General features: G+C 54.4%; 1 protein-coding gene across 6 annotated transcripts in view; it reads left to right on the forward strand.

Moving 5' to 3' along the window:
- The window catches only part of PMFBP1 (polyamine modulated factor 1 binding protein 1), a 57,867-nt gene that overhangs the window by 15,626 nt on the left and 23,214 nt on the right, over nt 1-19,027 (forward strand). For all 6 annotated transcript variants that reach the window (XM_078380439.1, XM_072980762.2, XM_078380436.1 and 3 more), the window contains 3 exons: nt 12,125-12,192; nt 16,685-16,817; nt 17,440-17,589. In XM_078380439.1, the coding sequence (XP_078236565.1) occupies nt 12,125-12,192; nt 16,685-16,817; nt 17,440-17,589 (351 nt within the window). The remainder of the gene's footprint in view (nt 1-12,124; nt 12,193-16,684; nt 16,818-17,439; nt 17,590-19,027) is intronic.

The following is a 19,027-nucleotide window of genomic DNA, read 5'->3' on the forward strand; positions in this document are numbered from 1 at the left end:
GAATGTCTTCACAGAAATGGGTGGTGTGTGACACCTCTTGGAAGGCCGGGCGTGTGTTTCTGGCTTCCTCTGTTCCTGGAACCTGTAAATTCCAGGGACAGGTGACCGGCTCTTTGCTCCACCTGCTTGCTCTCGGCCTCACAGAATGGCGCGAGCGGTCCGTCTGGTGGGGACCGAACACCGTCCTTTCAGGAAATGCTGTGCTCACTTCAGTATAACCCTTGGTACCGAATTTACTCCTAACCTTTGTCCTTGGTTTGGTGTTGCCAAAGGATGTACAGTATAGCTTGGCTCTGAGCATTATGGGGTCAGAGGAGGAGAAGTGTAGGTCTCGCTCAGAAAGCCAAGGAAGTGTGTTTTTGGCTGACCGTCTGGACCCCATGCACACCCACGCCCAAAGTCTCTGTGCTGTCGATGGGAGGTCTCCATCAGGTTATTTGGAAGATGGGCTGTAGTGGCTTGGTACTTCTGGACGCCTCAACATCATTTCCTCTTTTCTTGAAGTTGGAGCCCTTTTTAATTTGGCCTGAAGCAGGTTGAATCCCAACTTACTTTTACTTATTTACCCTGCGTGACCAATTGGGGAGAAGCAGAGGAACTTGGTCTCAATGGATTTTTTCTACCCCCACCCCCCCGCCACCCCGCCTTTGAATTCTTGCAGTACTCAGGAAGATGGCAGGGCCTCCTTCTCCTGAGAGGGAAAGGCAGGGTTAACATTTGTTTATCTCCTTTCAAGTCTTTTAACATGTTCAGCATGAGGCTTTGGGGCGATGAGAGGCAGCAGGGCTGGGCGTGGGGCAAGGCGAGCTGCCTGTTCTGCCTTTGCAGGCCGAGACACCCACCCACCCCCAGCAAGGAGCAGGGCTGCGTCTTGTGTGCCTGCCTCCACCCTTCTGGCCCCCACGGCCACCTCCACTTGCAAAGAGGGGATGATGAGCGTGGCCTGCCCGAGAGGAGCCTCCTTGCCCCAGCCCAGGGGCAGCCATTAGCCCACTCTCTTCCCGGCGACCTGGGTGTTTGCTTTGGTCTCTCGCAGTCCAATCCGTGTCGCTTGCCTGTGTGTTCCCGCATGCAGAAGGCAGGGTGCGCAGGCGTGCTTCACAACAATGGCTCTTCCCTTCACCCAGCCTGGATGGCGAGCACTGGTGGGCTAACAGAGACCCCTGCTGGGCAATGGTGGGAGTCGCAGCGGATGGCCAGCGCCGTCCTCTCTGTGCAAATCCCCTCGCAGGTCCAGGGCTGATTCCAGTGTTCGGCGAAGTGGAGGGATGCTGTGCAGGACCGCAAGAGGGCAAGACACACCTGTACGAAGTGGCGAGCGGACTCAAGGCAGAACGGCCCCCTTCAGGGACGGCTTAAGTCTCTTGGACTCTGCCGTGCCTTGCTCACGATGGGCCTCCTCGGGAGGATGGGCGGGTCCCGCCCTGGACGGGCCTCCAGTCCAGAGGGGGCCCAGCGTGCTGAGTCCGTGAGCCCGGCTGAGTGGAGGCTGCTTTGGTCCTTAGTCGTTCCCTCCAGTCTGTGGCTGGAAGCGAGGAGATGCCCGGTGGGCTTCTCAGCCCCACTGGTGTGCCCCATGCGCCTTAAGCCAGGAGTGGTCCTGTGGCCAAAGGGGTCTTCCCCTCACAGTGGAGCCCCACAGAGTGCCGGGCGGGTGCTCCGAGCAGCTCTCTCCCAGGCGTGTGGTTCCCAGGAGAGGGAGGAAAGCCGAAGTGCCCTTCCAGGGTGTTCTGGATGGATGGATGGTTCCTCCCCAGGCGCTGGGGAGATGGCGGCGGGGAGGGGGGGGAAAGGTCCTCTCCAGCCCAGTTTGCCCCTCTGGCCTAAGTAAAGGGGGGGCTGGGGGTGTGACAACCGAGCGGCCCTCATGGCTGAGGATCTGATTGGAGTCGGGGAGAGGCAGAAATGCCATTTGGCCTAAAATTGAAATCCTCTGATAAGGAATTCAGAAGCAGCTGCCTCCACCGCGGCCTCGTTCGCTCGGCAGCCAAGTAATCATATGCGCTTTAATAATCTTTCTTTTACAGGAGTGTGTTGCCAGGGTAACGGAATGCAAGCAGCCGAACAGCACCTTGCCGATCTCAAAGGCAAATCTGCCAAAAGAGATTCTCTGCTTGCTCGTCCCACCCCCACCCCCCCGACATCCTCTTTGCAGGGTAATGATGGTGCTTATTTTTCATGGGCTGATTTCATAATCGCCTGGAAGCGTCCCTTTCTCCCCATTTTCTTTCTTTATGTCTGAGGATAGTCTGTAGCCCATGCCTGGAAGCATCCCAGCCAAGGAATTGTGGGGGGGGGGGCGGCATGTGAGGGGGAAGGGAGGGGGGCTTTGGGGCTGGGGGGGAGGAGGGGGAGGGTCCTTGAGATTTGCTCTGCTCTGCTTTGCCTTTCCGGGACAGCTTGGCCCAACCAAGGTGATCTGTGTGTTTGTGTGTGTGTGTGTGTCAGAGAGAAGAAGTGGGTGAGGAACTGATTGCGCTAATTGGAAATTATGGGCTGGTTGCATATTTTGTGGGTTGTGAGCATGGCAGGGGAGGGTCTTCAGAAGAGGGCAAATCGAATCACCGTCAGTAGAATAATGAGCCCCCCGGGCCATGAGCTGGGCAAAGGACAGCCGCCTCCTCGAGTGTTTCTTATAATGGATTCTGCTCTCTTGCTGGAAAGGTGACATTTGCCCTTCCTGGCCCCTTCCCCCCTACCCCCCCCACCCCCCACCCCTTCAGACTTGCACTGCCTGATTAGCTGATCTGGGAAATTGGCTGATTTAAAAAACATTAAGAGTGTAAGTTCCTGGAGCTGTCTGTGAAGCTGACAGGAGGGCCCTTCCAGCCGCTCTAAGTCTTCCACCTGCTGTCTCCCATGTCAGGGCTGAGCTGGACTCTTGACACTGCAGACTCATCAAGAAGGGTTCGTTGCCCCCCTGATTTCCCCCCCCCCCGAACAGCCAGTTCAGGAACACCGAGCCTTCCTGGCACCCTGGAGGCTTTGTGAAGAATGGTGGGTTACCAGCACAGGCAGAACGGGGGGGGGGCATGCTCCTTGCGGCTACCCGTCTCTCTGCCCTGCAAAGAAACCTCTTCGGAGAGCCCAACGGGCAGAGCCGTGGAGGCTGGGCAGGGAGCAAGGAGAGTTTGGAAGGAAGGGGGGCGGCTGCTGAATCGGGGTCCCTCCCTACTTGGTACTCTTGGCACGGGGCTCCCCGTAGGTTACTCACACACCTCCTGCCAGTGTGGCTTCAGCTTCCGATCATAGTGAAGCTTTTCTGGGTGAAGACATTGGGCTTGCAAAACGAGGGGCGAGGACAGTGAGGGAGGAGAGCCGGTGAAGGCGAGGAAAGCGAAGAATTGCTGTTAGCAGAGTGGGAAATGCTGCAAGAAGGTGGCCCCTGAGGGCCGGGAACTCCAGGGACCGGGCAGGTGAGACCGAGCCCTGGGACTGAGGGCAGGTGAGGCCCAGCCACAGAGGGGAGTCCGCCAGAATGGCGGGATGGCAGAAGGCGGCCGGACCAAGCAGCAGTGAGATAGCGGAGGCTGGCTGGGCACCTGAGGAGGACAGCCAAGCCCCCGTTGCATGGAGCACTTCCTTGGCCAATGGGGCCACACCTGCACTCCCTCGGGCTTAGCGCTGCTTTCACATCGTTGGACCTAGTTCTTTCTTAGAAGGAGGCTGATGCTCTGGGACCTGGCTGCTTGTGCCCCCCCCCCCTTGAGGTCAGGCAGGCGGGCTCCTGGGACAGGAGGCTTCCCAGGAAGCCTGCCTCCGTCAGCCAGGGCGGTATTTGATGGCAGGAAGCTGATTGTCTTCCATGGTGGCTTATACAGGCTTCCAGGAGGGAAGGATGGAGTCACTCCCATGATTTGCTGAGCGTGACTGCCGGAACCCGGAAGCACTAGGAAATCACAAGGTAGCATCGGAGAGCCTAGGGAGAACGGATGGCCATCTCTCCCAGCCCGCCCCAGGTAGAGGAGCCTGGGCTTGACAAAGGGTCAGATTCTGTCCCCATCCAGATGCGTCTACCTTTTTCCTCGGGAGCAAAACGAGTCCAGGCGAATGGTGCCACGTGTTGAAAGGAGCCCCTTAAAAATGGAGCCGCCTCCGTTGCAGCTCTCTGAGAAAAGGTTTTACAGCGGTGACAGAGGGTCCCTCCAAATCACCCACCCTGTGGACCGGGCAGGGTCCAAAGACCTGGCTGGATTTTTAATCCTCTTCCTCTCAGAATAGCAGGGCTGGAAGGAATCCTGTGGGTCCTCAGGTGCAGCCTCTGTTCAGGAAGGCCCCGTGGGGGGGGGGGAATTGAACTCCAGAGGCTTAAGAGAGCTCCTTCCCCCCTTTCCAGCTTTCCCTTCATGGCAAAGCTCCAAAAGCCATTTATCTCCAACTTCTAACATTCTAGGTATATAAAATCCTAGAGCTTGTGGTATTTGGAAATTATTTATGGGTTTTCATTTTAAAAAGAAGAGCAAGAGACACAAAACTTTTTCCCCTACCTCTTTCTCTCTCCTGCTCCCCTTTTCATTCCGTGTCCCCACAGAGGAGTTTAATTTTAAATGACAAATGTTGAAATTAGAGACCATCGAGAAAATCCAATTTGGTGAGGAGTTTTAAAAATCCCATAATAAACGCAGAGTGAAATGTATGATTTAATGTGGGGCACCGATGGCTGCTATTATGTGCTATTAGCAAAGCGGGGCTGAGAGGGAGCCTTTATCGCTGGCTGAGGCCGGCCAGCCCTGGTTTTCCTTCTGCTATTGATTCGTAGCCGCTTGTCATAATGACATCGGGAAGCAATGAATGGAAGATTTGCTTTTGATAGGATGGGAGAGGGGGCTGCGAGGAGGGAGGGGAGCAAAAATTCAGCAAGTTTTCTATCTCTTCTGCCTGATTAGATTTTTTTCCCCTCCCTTCTTTTAAGAGCTTTCACATTCCAATAAAAATGCTAAACCAGCTCTGAAGCAGAATTGTTAGGGAGTAAATAGCTCATTGCTTTTAAAGGTGTGTGTGTGTGTGTGTGTGTGTGTGTGTGTGTGTGTGTGTGTGTGTGTGTGTGTGTGTGTGTGTGTGTGTGTGTGTGTGTGTGTGTGTGTGTGTGTGTTGGGGGGGAGAGCAGTGGCGACACTCTACGGCTGTGCCGCTCTTACCGCGTTTGAATCTGAAGAATGCTCCTCTGATTGTGAAATGGAGGCGGCCGATTGCCGGTGGCAGTTTCGCAGGCAGCTCTCCTAGCCAGGAGATGGAGACGCTGCTTGGAAAGTTGCCTTGGGAAACGGACTAGGAGGGCCTTCTTTCTGATAGGGTTGGGCAGTTTGCAAGACTTGTGAACGCACTGCAGGAAATTAAAATCGCTGGAGAAAATTCCCCCGCTTACTTAAGGGAGGGGGGAAGGAAATCAAGAGATCGTGGCACCAGTGGCTGTGCTTGCATCTTGATAAGCAAAGCTGCACCTGCTGTTTGGACAGGAGCCGCTTTCGGAGATGCATGCCTGCTGTCAGGATGTGACCAGGGACTAAGGATGGCTGCACGGTGGTTGCCCTTTATTCCCCTGTCCACATCAGGCAAGCAAGTGAGTGGGGTGTTGTGCCAGAGAAGGATCCAAGATACTTAAGGCAGCCTTGCAAACAAACAAACACCTACCCCCCAAGAAAAAACCCAAAAGGTGGGAGAATGAGAACAGAAAGGAAAGACTCCCCAGAATTAAACCACGGAATGCCCTGTGCTTAGGAAATAGAGATGGCTGCCTGTTTGAACGGTGGGATCTGCCTGGGGATGATGGGGTTGCTGCTGCAGGAGGAAGCCCAGCAAGAGGAGAATTCTCTTCTGTCGCCCTACGCAGCAGCAGGGCGCTTGGTGTGACCCTGTGGCGCATGGCTGGTCAGTCAATCCAGCATTTCTATTCTGATCTTTGTTCCTGTTCACGTGGGTTCCTTTGCCAATGTTATAAATGAAAATGCCCCGAGATGACCAAGAGAATCAGTTGGCATGGATGGCTACAGAAACAGAGTGGTGACCAGCACTTGCTGTTGTGCCACCCACGAGAAGGCACAAAACGGGAGGCCCGTAAGCAGGGAAGGACCCTATAGGGGGCTGACTGAAGGAGAATCCCTGGTGAGAAGTAAGAGCCACCCGGGGTGCTCCCGGATGCTTTTAAAGCGGAGTGGCCCAAGTGGCCCAAGTGGGAGGTTGCCAGGCAGAAAGGCCTCTGGTGCAAGAGGGGGCAGCCGGGGCAAGAGCCGGGCGCCAGAGGGAGGGCGAAGAGCAGAGGGTGAAGAAGAATGGAGGTGAGAGGCAGGATGCCCAAGGCGGGAAGGCAGGAAAGAGAAATCTCTGACTGGTGGGCGGTGAAGATAACAAGGAGCACGAGGGCTGGGGGCGGCGGGCACAGCCGGTCAGACAGTTTCAGTCTTCTGTGCGCCATGGCAGCTCCCAGGAAGGACAAATGTTTTGGCCCTGGGATGCTGGGACCTGCCAGGTTTGATGAAAGGCGACCATTTGGAAAGATTCCAGGCTTCGAAGCCAAGAGCACAAGAAAGGCCGCAATGGCGACCTGTTGCTGGAAGGGGCTGGGAGGAGGCAAGACGGAGGGAGCCCCTGAAATTTCTGATGGTGTGAACCTCCAGTTCAAATGCTCTGCTTCTTGTGCTGTACCTTTTGGTGCCACCTTGGACAGAAGGGTTGGCAAGAGAACGAGTGTGTTGTGTGTGGAAGTAGAACTGGGAGGGCTTAGGTCCAAAGCCCCCCTCAACCATGAAGCGCTTTCCTACTCAGCCCAACCCCTCTTGCCCAGTGGTTGGGCTACAGTGCGCGGCAGGGCAGAATGTGTGCGTGGGCCACTTTGAGTCCCTGGAGGGAAAACGTGAGATGCCGGCAGACTCGCTCTTGAGGGCTAAATAAATGGGACCTCTTTAGTGCTGGGATGCTGTAGCTGTTGTTGAAGTCAAATGTAGTTTAGAAAACAGAGTAATAAGGTATTGGGATACTGGAGGGATCCCAAAGACTCTCTTAATAGTAGTAGAAGCCGGTGGGGTCTCCCAATGAAGAAGACTGGTGGGAGGTTTATCTCGTGGTGCCTAGTTAACCTGTGGGATTCTCTGCCACAAGATGTGCTGGTGGCAGCCAACATAGCTAGTTGTGAAATGTGACCGGGTTCTCAGTAGCTCCTATTCATGGTGATGCCACTTTCCGGCTCAGGGAAATATGTCTTTTTATGTCTGCCACTGGGGGACAGAAGTGCTGGAAGGATTCCCATCAAAGTGTCTAGCCATTGTGGAACCTGAGTTGTTGACCAGAGCAACTTTGGGTCTGATTCAGTTGCACTGTTCTTGTTTTCTTATGACCTATTGAAGGTGAGATGATCGTCAGAGAGAGATTCTGTAATTGATAGTGAGGATTTTGCCATTTATAGCTTTATTTCACTCTGATGTACATTGGGTTGTACATTGATGTACAACCCTGTAAATCTGCATAAAGACCTAGGCTGAACATGGAAGTGCTTATGCCTGTATATTTGGGATCCACACGGAAAATGTATACACATAGCCATTCACAGGTATGTGTCTCCGCCTAGCTGTTTTTGAAGAAATCTCCATGATCTTTCTAACCGTTGAGTCTGTCCCCAGCCACCTTGGGTCCTTTTAAGGAGAAATGTGGGGGTAAAATATATATATATATTTTAAATAAAGAATACATTCACATCAGTAGAACTTGCCTGGAAGAATAACTTCATTCATGCTGAATTGACATGTGGTTGAGAGGGTGTGATGGGGTTTGTCTAGATTGTGCAACGGGTGGGTTTGATAGGCACCTTGATCTCTTGTATCATAAAGACTCAGTTGTCGACACTTATACCTAGTTGGCCTCAGTTAGTCTTGTCTAGGGCACGTAAGAGAGAGCATCTCATGGGTAATTGGCCAACTCACATACGCAGACAACTGGAACTTAGGAAATGCATTGTTTGAGTCCCTTGTGTGCTTTTGGATCTTCCAGTCAATGTGAAAAGGACAAGATACACAGCAGTATCCTGTTACGGATTGCCGTGCGTGATATTGGCATCCAAGAGAAAACTGGACAACTTTCTGTCCGATCTGCTCTGATTTGGATTCCTGCCTTGAGCAGGGGGTTGGACTCGATGGCCTTAGAGGCCCCTTCAAGCTCCCTGGTTCTAGGATTTGATAACCCTTGACAGGGTATTTGCCATAAGGTTTCTCGAAATGTGTGGGACAGAAGAAGTAGCGGGGCCGTTGCTTTATAATAGAGAAACTTGGAAATGAAACCTGATTAAACGTTCCGGACAGCCAAAAAAGAGAATTACCACAGTAAATTAAAATTACCGTCTTTTTCGCTCTATAAAACGCACCTTTCAATAAGACGCACCAATTTTTTTAGGAGAAGAAAACAGGAAAATATAATCTGTTTTCTTCGCTCCATAAGACACACAGACTTTCCACCACCCCCCTGTTTTGTGGGAAAAAAGTGTGTCTTATGGTGCGAAAAATGCGGTAGTTCATTTGTGAATTTGATTCCTTCCATGAGATGTGGTGATCACCACGAGTGTAGGTGACTTTCAAAGGACACGAGACTTGTTCTTGGAAAAGAATGGCAAGTCAGGCCCTCCAGCAGAATATCTCACTCATGTTTCCAGCCACTTCTGATTGGCACGTTGTTTTTTTAAAAAAAAAAATTTGGCAGTTGAGTTGGGTGGACGCTTTTCTGCCCAAACCCGGCTTAACTGAAGTCTTTGATTTATGCATTGTTCCCCATGAGCAGCTCTCATGCCTGCCCTTGGAGACATCTTAAAGTAAGGTTTCTGAACCAGGAAACATGATTCTATGTGATCTTGGGGTACCCGTTTTCGCTGATCCTTGCCTTTCTTTTTCCTGCCACTTTCCCTGGCACCTTGTGGTCACCATACTCCCCTGTCTTTCAATAGTTGTGCTGTTGACGAGTTGCTGGGTTGTTGGACGTTCACTTCTCAAACCCCACCACCGGTTGTTTCTTAAGAATTTTCACAATCATGCAAAAAACAAAAAGCAACTTGCTCACCAGCATTTTCTTTTTTTAATTATTTCTTTCCCTGCTATGTTGTGTTTATTTTATTCTTATCTGCCTTACGGTTTTTGTATATGGAAATTCAGATGGAAAGGATCCTCTAAATTAGTAAACAGCTCACTCTCCTTGGGCGATGAAAAACTCTGTCCCCACTTCAAAGAGGGCAAACCCGTGTTGTCCTTCCTGCATGTTCCCCGACCCAGCCCCTTTCTCTCTCTCGCTTGGAAGGCCCAGGCTCTGATGCTTTCCTGGGAAAGTCCTGGGTTCAGTTCCCTCGCAAGGAGCAGGAGATAGGGAGGACAGCTCCATTGAACCTCCTTTGAATCTGGAGAAGAGCGGCCAGTTTGCATGGATAATCCAGGGCCACTAGTAGCTTAACCGAGTCAGAAGCAGCAGGCATCCTGTGCTCCTTCCCTCAGGGAGCTTAGAGCAGGGTCGGAGAGGGGTGCCCCACTGTTTCCGACTCACAGCAGCCCCCCCCCCGGCCCCAGCAGCAGCTTCCTGGCTCGGTGGGGCTTTGAACCGGGGGCCGGCCCTTCCCACTGCCTCATGCTGGCACGTGGGGGCCCTCCTGAGCTGGCTGTATAGATTGATTTTTAGATGATCAGGATTTATACTTCCTTCTTCATTATTCCCTTGTAATCTTTCTGGCTCTTTCAAAACGGTGTGGTAGAAATAAATCTCATAATCTTGATCGCTTTGAAAGAGGGCCTGTTGCTTTCCTCCCTACTGCTGCCATCGCTTCGGTCTTTCTGAGGCCATTTTTAAGTGTTTGTGGACTGTCCACTGGAGGAAATTTTTTTTTCCTATTTTTTTAATGTTAAAGAAAATTGGCTGTATAGAGTCGAGCCCTTACCATCCCCTCTTCTGTGTGGAATACCTGTCTCTTCCTCAAGAGCCAAATACAGTGTGAGAGGCTGGGGCAATTAACCCAGCGGGGATCCGGCGAGGCCCTTCCTGCCAAATCTTGTGACCGACTGTGGCGAATGGCTTGATGCGGCTCTCTGCGTCTTCCTGCCCACAGGCCCTTTGCCTCTTTCCCCTTGGGGTCGCCTAGAGGGCTGCAGAACAGGCCCCCGACCGCCCTCTCTCCAGGGGACGGGTCTTCCTGCCCACCACGGGGACCATCCCCATGCCTTCGGACTGGCCACCTCTCCCCTCCCTTTCCTCCCATTTGAGGTAAGGTCATTTCTGGGGACATTCCATCGGTGGATCTGCCTCCCCCCCCCCCGCCTTCCTCTTTCTCAAGACTCTTATTTCAGCTATGCTTTGCGCCCCAATAGGGTCATTATGCTTTTGTAGATCATTAGGGCTTCATGAGGAACAGCAGCGACATCTGCATGTACCGCAGCGCTACGGACACTCAGAAAACGACCCACAAAGAGGAAGAAAGCTCGTTTGCTCCTTCTGACTGCCTTCAGCGCCCAGTGCCGCCACCAACATTATCATTATCAAGTCTCATACCGTGCAGAATCCGTCCGTCCGCCCCCCATCATACCAGATTATCTGAATATTCATAGTCACCGACAGCAAAAAGGTGAAGTTGGGGCAGAGGCAGAAGAAGGCAACAACGGCATTAAATCCCGCCCCCCCGTCCCGGGAAGTTGTGCTTTTGACCCACGGCACCCTCCAGCCGTTGAGCCAGCAGGAAGGCTCCAAACCAAGTGCCTTCAGTGGAGCAGCCCCAGAGAGAGGGTCGCCCGGCTGCTGCCCGAGCAGGACTGAGCGCCTCTGTTGAAGGGAGGAAGAGGAAAGCCCCCAATTAAGATGTGGGGCATGTCCAGGAGCCACAAAAGACCCCCTGTCTTCAGCCACGGCCGCGGCCACCTTCCTTTCCCGGCCGGCCGGTGCCCTGGCAGAAAGAGCCCAGCCCGGGAGCGGTTGATGAATTGCTCAAGTGGGAGCCCCAGAAGAAAAGCCAGCCAACATGCACGGGGGGGGGGGGAGAGAGAGACAGAGGAGCCAACTGTTTGCTAATTAGGGCGGAGGGGGCGGAGGGAGGGGCTCTCGTTCCGGCACAGACGATGTCCTTCCTCCTGCTTTTGTTTTGCCTTCCTGGGGGCTCCATGATTAACGTGAACCCCAAAGGGCGGCGTCTGTGAAGATGCAGACCGATCTGCCAAGGCATCCTTCCCCCAGGAGTTGCTCTCCTTCCATTCCACTGGAACAGGCGGTGATGATGTTCTTCACGGCGGCAGGTGCCAGGCTTGGCCCCAGTCTCCCCACTGTAATGCCCCACTGCTGGAATGGGTGGAGGGGGGGTTGCCTTGCCCCAGGTTAGATCCTGCTTCCAAAGGGTCCCAAGCAGGAGGCAGCCTGAAGTCCCGCTTCTGGTGTCTCTCGTCATGTGGCTCCCCCCGCCGCCTCTCCCCTCTCTTGGCTCTCTGTCCCACGGTAGCTTGCCTTAATGATATGCAAATGAAATATGCATAAAACCATGCTACTGTCTGATGATTAAACACTGGAGACATGCACAGGGCTGCCTCGCTGCACGACACTGGTGGTAATCTTCCTTGAACATCCACTTTGCAGAGTTTGGAAAATCCAAGCGGTGGGCAGTAAGCGCAGAGGAGTGAGCAGGCAGGGGTGGGGACCCAGCACCCATCTCCATTCCATGCTGCTCCCCATCCAGAAGAGCGGGGGGGCACCCCACCCACCCTGCCTGCCTGCCTGCTCTCTTTTGTAATCCAGGCACGCGCGGCAGCACCAGGGCGATTAACAGAATATTCCCTCCTTTTCTTTTAATGTTTCAAAGCTCATTAGCAAAATGATTATTCCTCATTAGCCATGAAAGCTTATTCATTCGAAGAACAAAAAGAGAGAGAGAGGTGCCCAAAAGATGCCAGCGCTGATAATCCTGATCGCTGCTGCTTGGCAGTAAATCCCGTGCCAGCATTTACCAAGCAAAAGTGATGCACGCCAATTCCCGTTTTTCTCTTCCGAGATTTTTCTTTCTTCCTTTTTTTCACAAAGAACGAAACAAACCCCGTTAGCGTGTTTTGTAAATTCCTCTTAAGCAAGAAGCCCATTAATATTCCTGTGGCATGACTTTGTTTTCGTGTCTTCTTCCTTTTGTCTCCAGCGCCCGTCCCTGGCTCTGCGCCCGATGCCAGCTGAATGCCTTCCAGGATCCACAGCAACTCCGACCGTGTAAGTAAGCAGCTGCGTCTTTCTACAAGGCAGCCCGAGACGAGCCTCCCGCCCTGTCGCGGGGGTCTCCGGCGCTGCCTCTCCTGGCCTATCTGGTGTGCCACCCGGGCGTCAGGGGAGCCCCTTCCAACTCAGACCGCCTTCGCGTTGGTGCAGGTGTGAGCGGCATCCATCCTCCCCCTCCCTCCCCCGGGATGCAGGAAGGCTCCATCGTGGCTGTGGCGAAGGGCTGCCCGTTGGCCCCATGCATCATCTCCCTGGTGATCACAGATTGCATGGAGATCAATCTGCGGCTCCTGTTGCTGCTCGGGTGGCATTTCTATTTTGCCTTCCGTGTTTACCTAGGTCATGAGTTGCAAGGATGTTCTGCCTCGCCCCCTCTGGCCCTCCTCTCCTCTCGGTGCACACACGCAGAGATCCAGGTGTCCATCCTAAGCGCGCAAGCATGCACCCATGCCTCAAATCTGAGTGCATGCGCCGCCTCCGCCTCGTACATACCGATTTTTGTGGGCGCCGGCGTCTGCCTGCCTCCACGCGTGCATTCACACGCAGCCGCTGTCCTGCCGTGCACAGGGAAGTCTGGCAAAATGTTCCCTCTCCAGATGTGGACGTTTGTACCCCTCTTTCGCTGATACCTTTAGAGGTTCCAAGGGAAGACTTTGCGGCTGGTCCTTCTCTCGGCAGGCCTGGCATCGCTTCCGTTGGTCTTTAGACTGGCAGTTGGCATCGGCCAGAGCCTGCCCGGCTGAGAATTGGGTGGCATCTTTTCTTCAAAATTCGCTACCCCTTCCTCCCCGTTAGCTGACTTGACAGGAAGATTTATCCTTCCTTTGGTTTTTTTTTCCTTCTGTGCCAGCTGTAAGCAGACCCGCGTGGCAGAAAAACCTATGTCTATGCCTGCTGTGGTGCCAGGTGCCCATTTGCCCCTGGCACGGCAGAACGGGAGAGGCAAGCGGGCAGTGTGTGGTTTTTGTTCTTGGCGTTGTCTGCTGCTGCTCCTCCTCCTCCCACCTTCCTGTTTTCGAGGCTCTGGGATGCCAGCCTGGGCTCGGGAGCGGCATCATGGCGGAATGGCGGCCTTTGTCTCGTCAGCAGCAGCAGCAGCAGAAGGGCGCTGGCCTGGGGTGCAGGTGCTGGAGGTCCAGTTGGTGCTCTGCCTGCGGGGGTGGTGGTGGTGGGTGCGGGTGGAGAGCTTCCACATCCCAGGAGTCCAGCGCAGAGGCTTGCCCGTCGTCCTGGCACCCGTGCCCTGCACTGCCGTTTGCCGTCCTGCTTCTGGGCTAATCTCCCTTTCCTTCCTTCTCCACACAATCTGGTCCCCTTGCAGGACCCCCGGAACAGATATACCCACGGCTGTTATCACACGGAATGGTGGCGTTGCCACTGAATGGATGGCACGGTGCCAGCGAGTCTGCCATCCATCCGCCCTTGAAGCTCTTTTCCTTTCTTTCTTCCCTCCCTCCCCCCTCCCCCTCCCTCTCTCGCTCTCTCTCTCTCCCCTCCTCCTTCTGTCGACTTGACGTTAATTAACACACGGATTAATTGATTTTAAAAGCTGAAGAATTACAGTCAACTTTTCCCACAGGGTGCAGGCGCCCGCCGCTTGGCACGGTCCTGCTTTTTTTGCAGGGGGCAGGGAGGCGCCCGCCCGCCCGCCCCCTCGCCCGCCAGCGGTGCAGCCAAGCCATCCACGCCAAGCCAAGCCCCTGCAGGAGAAACCGGGGCTGCTGAGGAGGGCAGGGCGACCTTCTCCCCAGCTCATCCTTCGTGAGATGTTGCCCTTACGGTTTGTTATAAATAATCAAGCCAGCCCCTCCTCCAGCCCTGCTTCTCAAAATGAAGGAAGGCTTTCCTCAGTCGTGAGGAGGAGACAAGAAGAGTGGCCCCCTCCCTTCTCTGCTGCACCCCCCAACCCACCCACCCACCCCCCGCTTGGCTTATTAGCACCTAATATAATACAATATGCATGTGTGTCTTTGCCGTCTTTTATTAAGCAGCGATGAGGGGAAAGGTTTGCCCACCCAGCCGGATCCCCTTGGCAAGGAGAGGAGAGGTGAGCGGGCATATTCCCGCCTCACCCACGCCCGTCTTCCATCCCCTTCTCCTGCGCCCCCCACCTCCTACTGACTGGCTCAAACCTCATGCTTTTGAGGGGAAATCTCAGCCAGATCCAAGAGGATGGGCTGTCGTTAAGAGCCAGACTTCCCATGCCCGGGCATGGCTGCTGCCGCCTCCCCTCCATGGCCCATTCTCTTCCCTTGCCTCACCAGGGTCAGAGTGGGGGCTGGCGCTGGCCTTCGCCTTTTCTTCCTTTCCTTTGGTTTGGTTTCATTTGTGTCTGTGTGTGTGTGGTTTTTTTTAAAGAGGAAAAAAAAAAGCACGAAGCAATGGAAGGCGAGTGGAACCCATTATGCAAATCAGGCACTGTTTGCATAATGTCTCATGACTAGAATATGCAAATGACTTGTATAATTTATGAGTGCCACTGTCTGCCCATGGACTTGTCCTGTTTTTCAGCTCGCTCTGCAAACACCGAGGAAACTTGGGCGCTCCGAAGGCTGTCCCCCCCCTCCCCTTTGCCTCCTCGTTCTTTTCCTTTCCCTCCCGCTCGCATCCCCGGAACAAACCCGATGCTGTTGGCTTCTCTTGTGCCGACAGCCCAGCCAGCCTCTGGAAAGCGCCTTCCCGTCCAAGGGCTTGGGCTTGCCAGCCGCGGAGAAAGCGGGATGAGGGAGGTTCCAGGTCTCATTTCCCCCAGGTTCAGGGTTGGGCCACGGCCATTCCGGGATGGAGACCAAGACTCCCTGAGGCTTGTGGTGCCCACGACAGGGACTGAACTGCCGGAGCCTAGACCATGCTGGATGAGGGTATATGTCGTGACCTTTTAGGGACTGCACTTGACCCGATCATCAGACCTTTTCCTGAAGACTGGCACCACTCCCTTGCCCTTTCTGTGCCCGAGTGCAGTGTGCCATTCACATGAACACAGGCGGCACTCTCAAATTCCCAGTTCTGGAGCTTGGCCAAAGCTTCGTTGGAAGCCTTCTCTGGAAGAGTTATTAAGAACTCGGGCTGGCGGTCTTCCAGGGGCTGGGGAAGATGATAGCATCTTTTAAAGCCATGCGAGTGGAGTCCTCCGTGTTGGTTACCCGCCGTTTGGAGTAGCAGAACACGCTTCCTTTTTGCACAGAAAAGGGACGTCTTCCCCTCGGCTTGATTTAACACCCATCGCTTGTCTGAATGGGGATGCGGTTCGGGATCCAGGCAACCCGTTTGGTGGGAGGTGGCACTCGTGCAGCCTGGCCGCCGTGCCGTTGGCGTGAGGCAATCGCTCGCTGGCAAAGTGTGTGCAATCCTTAAATCTTTAACAAATCTCTGATTAACTCCTGCTAAGTAGATTAAATCTATCAGCACACTTTCCGTGGAAGGAATTCTGTACAGGGTACCTCGGCGGGTGGGGTGGGGGGAGTGCTGTTGGTGAACAAGCCAGGTTGGCTTAGAGAGCACCTGGTCCCCCAGCCGCTGCGCCTGCGTGCCCCAGGACCTGGGTATGGGCGTTCGCAGAATCATGGCGTTGGAAGGGTGCCTGTAAGGAGTCCAACCTCTTGGTTCAAGGCAGGAATCCCGATCAGCGCTGATCTGACAGACGGTTGCCCCGTTTTCTCTTGAATGCCTCCAGCGCTGGAGCGCTCGGTCTTGGAATGCATGGTCACCGTCCAGAAACAGGAGAGTGTGGAGCCCTGAGCTGCGGTCACAAGATAGAAAGTCAGAGAAGAAGCAGTTTTTAGAGCACAGGCCTGCTTCTTGGATGCCGTGCGGTGATGGCTCCAGAGAAGGTTGCTGGTGGGAATTCATTTGGAGGGTGGGTGGGTGGGGGGAACCCCTGGCCAACCTGCGTTGATGCCAAGTCCAAGCATTGCTGGCACAGCCCCACGCAGCCTCTTTCCCACATCCAGAATCTTAGGCATGGAAAGCACTTCCTGCCCCACTTCCTGTTTCTCTCTTACCTGGAAGTGCCGGTGAGGCTGTCTGGACCCAGCCAGGGGCTCTATCCTTGTATGCCTTTCCGTCCACATCCCGCCGGGATGGGACTGCCGGAGCGCTCGACAGAGTCCCGGTTGTAGTACTTCGGTGGCTTTGTGGCCCCACCCTCTTGTTCTTCTTCCAAGCAGAATCACGGGGAGGCCTGCGGGGCCAGCCATTGCTGAGGCCTCTCTTCTGCTCACCCTTTAGGCAAGGAGGTCACCTTGGCCCAGGCCAGGTGGCCTGTGGGACTAACCCAGCGTTTTCCTGTGCCTCCAGTTGCTCAGCCTCTCCACCAGGAAAGAGGCCCCGTCTTTCCCAGTTTCTTCCTCCAGCGCTGAGACCATGTCCTTCTGCTCCGAGCGGTTGTCTCTTCCCCAAGGGCCACCTGGGTCTGCTCCCTTTCACCAAAGTGTCCTTGTGGCCTCTGGACCTTGGCTAAGCCACCCTTTGTTCCCTCTGTGTGTAGGTCTTTCCCGCCAAGACAGCCAAGGGAGCAAGAGGGACTGAGGTCTGCGCTGACCCTGAAGGAGCAACGCACCTTGGAGCCTGGCCTTCATCAGCCGGATGCCACTTGGCAGCAGGAGAGGGCCGGAAAAGAGGTAGGACGGGTTGTGCTTTCCCCTGCAGAGCAGGGGCCTGGGAGGAGCAGAAGCCACCGCTCAGCAGCCCAGCCCACGGTGGGTGGGTGGGTGGCAGCTTGTCTGCAGGAGGATGGAGGGAGATGAAGGGTGGGAGCAGCAGTGAGAAGGCTTGTGGCCTGAGCCTATTGCGTGGGGCCTCCCCACTTCCCAAAAGGACTGGGGCAGGGTGGGCAGTATGCTATGATCTGGTCCTGCTTCTCCAGCCACGGTTGGCTTTGAAACAAACAAACTGCTGTGGTTTGACCTATAAAGCCCTGCTGCCTTGCAGAATTCAAGTGGTCCCAGATATTTGAAGAAGTTCCCTTTATCCTCAGGTGAACGGAGATGAAGTGGGCTGTTGGGTTGGCAGGCACGTGAGCTGACATGGATCCCTGCCTGCCTTCCCAGCTCAGCAGTGGGGCTTCTTGCTGAAGCACGGCTACGGATTCATTCCCAGTCCCAGAGAAATCCAGGCTCTGAGGGGGTTTCCTTTGTGTGTTTCCTCCCTGAATCCCCATTTTGCTTTCCACTAAGGCCTGACTCGCCTTGCACTGAAGGCCACAATGACGCATGGCCTGTGGGTTGTCTCCCTGTCCTACAGCTGCTGGAGAAGGATGCTAACGCTCAAGAGTTGCAAGAGACCATCACAGACCTTCACAACAAAATCTCCCGGAACGATGTGGGGATGGCAGGCCAGCTGCAGCCGAAGAGCCTCCTGGAGACTCGGCTGCATTCTCTCCAGCAGGAAACGGTAAGGAAGAGTTGGCTTGTGTGCCACTCAGGGCCAGACCCCTCACTTTCCCTACATTTCTCCTGGGGGGGGGGGATTTCACATAGACTGACGTGGGCGACTGAGCTGCTGTGATAGGCTGGATTTCGGCTCATGGAAAGGACATGGCGTCTGGAAACGGCCCCACTCACAAGCCGAGGTGATCCGTCGCTGTCCTTCCTGGCCTGTGGTCTGCCTGCCCTGAGATCCAAGCAGCAGCCAGCTCAGCTGATGGATGTGGGTTTATTGCCCAGAGCTAGGAAGTAGCTAGTTAGAAATACTGGGTGACTTGCAAACAACTAAAAGCAAACCGCTAGTTCCTTGTGATCAATTAATTTTTCTATTAATGAAGGTGAAGTCAAGATCCATTGTGCAGGTGCCTTCACAAGGGGTAAGTTAACACAGGTGGGGTGGAAGGGGACTACCCTGTGTTTGAACAGTTTCCTTGGGCTGAGACAGTGACAAGGTGAGACAGGAAAGCGAGTGTCTTTTGCACCACGAGCCAAGGGCTTACAGCCTTCAGGTTTTAAAAAAAAGGAAAAGAAACTTAAAGTAACTAATTACTTTTAATAAAGGGGAAACTGCATGACTTTTTAAAAACTCTTAAATGTAACAAATAACTACCTTGTTTCTGGCCCACTCAAACAATACCGTAAGCTATAAAGTTTAAAAAAATTTCTACAACATACTTTTTCAAAGTCTGGTTCAGGCCAAACAGTTGCCTTTTTGCATCCACGGTTGAGGGGCACTTTGTCCTTGGCCCGTCCTGGCCTCTCTCATTGAGCCAGGCTGGGCGTCCCCATCCTAGATGGGTTTGCCAGAAGGCAGTTCCACTTTGGAGGCTGTGCCGTTTCCTGAAACAAGGGCTCCCTTTCGGGCAGGTTGGCAGTCCCTCCCGGCCCCTCCCTGGACTGCCTTCTCTCAGGCCTAATGAGCAGGCACTCCAGGGCGGCAGAAGGAGGGCCCCGGAATCGCTTCCCTGGGAGGATTGGCCAGGCTTGGCCAGCCGTGGCAGAATGCAGACTCGGGGGGCTCTTCTTGCCGAATGCTTGCAGAGGTGGCAAGCCTACGGGGGGGGGGGGGAACGGACGGACGGACGGACGGGATGTCAAAGGCTTTGAAGGGAAGCCAAATCCAGGCTGCTCAGTCCCCCATGTTTATCCGGAAGAAGCCAAGGCTGGCCGAGGAGAAGGCCCGTCCAGCCTGATTCCTTTCCCCACATTTAAAACAAAAACAAAAACCCAAACTCTCCCAGAAGTCAAAAAGAGGGAGAGGGAAAGCAGGAGAATCTTCTGCCAGTGGGACTGAGGGGGACGCTGCTGGCCCTTGCCCGCCTGCCCAGCTGGGCATCGTAGCCTCAGTCCCACTCCAGGCATTGGGCTGCTTCCCAAGCAGTGGAAGTGTACTTGTTGCCCCCCCC

Source organism: Pogona vitticeps, chromosome 10, assembly GCF_051106095.1.
Source record: "Pogona vitticeps strain Pit_001003342236 chromosome 10, PviZW2.1, whole genome shotgun sequence".
NCBI classification, from domain to species: domain Eukaryota; kingdom Metazoa; phylum Chordata; class Lepidosauria; order Squamata; family Agamidae; genus Pogona; species Pogona vitticeps.